Source organism: Notolepis coatsorum (assembly GCF_963971535.1).
Source record: "Notolepis coatsorum genome assembly, chromosome: 5".
NCBI lineage: Eukaryota > Metazoa > Chordata > Actinopteri > Aulopiformes > Paralepididae > Notolepis > Notolepis coatsorum.
This window is the reverse complement of record NC_140169.1, coordinates 43,446,520-43,450,271: the sequence shown is the minus strand read 5'-3', so window position 1 is coordinate 43,450,271 and position 3,752 is coordinate 43,446,520. Positions and strand designations below refer to the sequence as shown.

The window sequence follows — 3,752 nt, the reverse complement described above, 5'->3', positions numbered from 1 at the left end:
TTTTATGTTGTATGCCTAATCTTTTGCGCCGCTGTCCTCTAGACCAGTGGTTCTCAAACTGTGGTACGCGTACCACTAGTGGTACTTGGTGGTACTGCTGGTGGTACTTGAAAACATTTACAAAAAAGCAAAAAAAAATTAAAATTTTTTTTTTTTTGGTCAGGCCACTGAACTTAGAAGCAGGCCAGGCCAGTGTTTCTGGTTGTGGTGGCGCGATAGTTAGATAACCTAAGTGGGGAACAACCAGGAGATCACTGTGACAGAGAGTAATGCAGTCTAAACAGTCATAAATCTTTAATTCAACTTCAGCCCTGATCATAACCATTTATTTTTAGATTTTTTCTAATGTCAGATAAAAAATGAAGTACTCCCACTTTTCTGAAAAGAGTTGGTGTTAAATCTGACATTACAAAAAATCCATCAAAATCTGTGTTGCTGCTAATCATTGACACATGCCTAGCCTGTAATAATCCCCCCCAGAAAAATGTACTTTGCATTTGATATTGAAAATATTTTACTTTTTTTGTGTTTTTTTTAACAATAATTTGTGATGCCATCACACAAACTGGCATTTAAAGGGTAAACATACAAAAATGTATTGAATATGTGTTTTCTTTTCTTTTTTACAATAATTTGTGATGCCCATCACAAACACTGGCATTTAAAGGGGAACTATCTTATAAATGGCCTTTTTGAGTGTTTAGCATTGTTTCCTAGCTATGTGAACTTATATTAATATGATCTATGTCCCAAAATTCTCATATTGGCGCATTCTTCCAATTCTCCTCTCACAATATTCACCCTCACTGAACTGAGTCGTTTGAAAATGTGCCTATATGTGATGTCATATAGTCACTGCATAACCCTGTATATGAATTGAGAGCTTACCGATGCAGAGCTAAATCGAGTGTTGTCAACAGACGAGTCGCAAATTTACTTCCTAGTTTCCGGAGCTTGAGGAATGTCATTGGGAGAAATCAAGTCACCCGACGTTGTAACGCATTTTGATTGGTTCCGCAGCAACGCCCCTTTTCACAAATGTAGGTAGTTTTTATCTTATCAACACATTAATTTTCATAAAGATGACCCAAAAACAGTTGCCAACAAACGAAAATGTGTTATTATAGTATATTATGTAGTTCATATTACAATAACATATACTCTCTAAAACCAGATCAATCATTTCATTAACGGAAGCCTCTAGCAACCTTCGGCCCACCGTCTACGTGGGGTGGCGCTTCTGTTTATATGAGCGCCAGGTACACTGACTAAGGTTTTGAGATGAGTAGATGGAGTCAGTTACCACCACTGTGTTTTCTGGCATTTACAGCCGTGTTAAACTTAGTGGTTATCCAGTGACATCATTTTTCCATCTCTCATAAAGGTAAAGGTTATTATTATAATTTTTTTTAATTTCGGGAGGTTCTATTTGTAGAGTCCGGGAGTTAAGTGAGTCATCCAGTTATGCCAGATGTGCTCTCCCATTCTCTTGGTCCAGTGGATTCCATCCCTGATTGTTGTAAATAATCTTTGGTCTAGTTTGGAAAGGCAATCCACCATACCCTCCATGTTTTGGTTTTAGGGTGTTAATATTTTGTTTATGGGAATGTCCCATGTTTGTGTCTGTGTTAATAAGTGCTGAGAGGAGGCTAGCACAGGGGAAGGCTGCCCGTGCGCTTGTAATTAGTTCTCTAAAACTCTCTTCTAGTCTTGCGGTGTTGTTCTGCTGTTTGTTGTTAATGCCAAATGCCAGTATGACCACCTCGACGTCGCCTGTGGGTTCTGTTTTATTCTTAAGTATGTAGGCCGCATGCTTGAGATTTGCTCCCGGGTAGCAGTCGACCTGGACCCTTTTGTTGTGGATGGTGGGCAGGTTGGCCAAGTTAGAATCACCCATCACTATGAAGGGTCTGGTTGGTGTTAGGGTCCAGTTGGTTTTATCCCCGCGGTGTAGGTGTCTTGTGTATTTTGGTCCTATGTTATCGGTTAGGGGGCTGGGTTGGTGTGTTTTAAGTGGCAAGTGTTTGGTCTCAGGAAGCCCTGTGTCTATGTGTGTTGGCAGGGGGGTCCGAGTGCTTGGGCACTCTCACCATCCCGTCCTTCCCCGTATTCTGCTCCAGGCGCCTCCTCAGCTTGTTCTCCCTGCGGACGACGAGCAGGACGTGGCCCAGGTAGATCAGTGTCGGCAGCGAGACGAAGAGGATCTGGAGGACCCAGAAGCGTGGATGAGACATGGGGAATGTGTGGTCGTACGCCTTGTTCCTGCAGCCGGGAGACTTGGTGTTGCAGTCCATGTTGTTCTGCTCGTCGCCCCAGATCTTGTCCAAACCTGACGTCAGGATGAACAGTCTGAACAGAAACAGAACACTCATCCACACTTTCCCTACGACCGTGGAGTGAGACTGCACTTTGTCCATCAGGGACGATAATAACGACCAGTCCCCCATGATGATGACAGTGTGTGCATTCTCCATCTCTCTCTTTATCTGCATCAGTGAGTAGATCAATACAAAATACATAAAACATGTATTCTGATGAAATATGACACGTATCATGTAATTTTATAAGCGGAGACATTCTCCCATCACTACACTATATAAAGCTGGTTTTACGTCTCTCTCTCAGACAAGAGGACCACTCACAGATCAGTGACCTGCAGGCTGACCCCTGGTACATGGTACCGTTCCTCTCACACAAGCACACACACACGAACCCACACACACACATCCACACCCTCAAAGCACATACACAAACCTACACACACACACACACACAAACCTACACACACACACACACACAAACCTACACACACACACACACACCCTTGCTCACCCACCAGATTAGCCGATCACATAATTCAACAAAATGCCACAATATACTAATATACGACCAGGTCATCCAGTGGTCACATATTCCAGTCTCCATTAATCACAGATCGTTATCATAGAGACACACACGCACAAACTTGCACGTAAATGTGCGTTCCACGCACTCATGCACGGCGGACATACAGGCTGACCAATACACACAGACACACAACGTGCACTCAGGACAGAGACCACATACACACTGGACTAAGGAGCCGCTAATAAAACACCCTGACAGAGAAACCACGGGACTTCACTTCTTTAACTTCTTCTGCTTTGACTTGGACTGGACACAGACTGGAACGGAGGAGACATGCTGGACTGAGACAATGACTTGACTTTTATAATTTCCTTTAATATACTCAACCGGCCGGTTGTAACAATCTAGATTTCAAATTGTACCTTGCTATATTCACCTTGTATAAATACTTTGCTTATTCACTTTTATATTACATTGCTTGTTAAACTTTTTATAATAAATACCTTCAAAAGTGTTTCATCTCTTATATCTTTAAGTATCTTTTACAACTTTCATGTTTGAGTCTAAAACGTGACAATTTGGCGTTCCTGGTGGGCATTCAATCAGACTTACCGACCTAGCTATTTACGGACGATATTGACTGGAAGACATCCACTCAGACAGAGGATCCACTTTCAAAGGTAAGCAGATAAGCCTGTTACGCAAAAGTCGAAATCTGCATAGTTAAAACAGCCGTTATGAGTGGATGCATTCTCAATTATTGTCTTGTAAATAGGTGGCTAAAAATAAAAGTAAAACCCATTGAATTGTGTTGTTGAAATGGATATTTGCAAGGTGCAATTTATAACTAGAACTTTTTTATTTAATTTTTTTTTCCCACTCACCACTCTCTTTTTTTTTTTTCC

At 41.7% G+C, this 3,752-nt stretch overlaps 1 protein-coding gene across 1 annotated transcript; it reads right to left on the bottom strand.

Annotated features, from left to right (window-relative positions):
- Positions 1 to 2,030: 2,030 nt before the first annotated feature.
- LOC311228159 (gap junction Cx32.2 protein-like) lies at positions 2,031 to 2,447 on the bottom strand (the record flags this gene model as incomplete). The annotated part of the gene is made up of 1 exon (XM_084314071.1): positions 2,031 to 2,447. One exon carries the CDS (start codon positions 2,445 to 2,447, stop codon positions 2,031 to 2,033), a length of 417 nt encoding a protein of 138 aa, XP_084170197.1.
- Between the last annotated feature and the right edge of the window lie 1,305 nt (positions 2,448 to 3,752).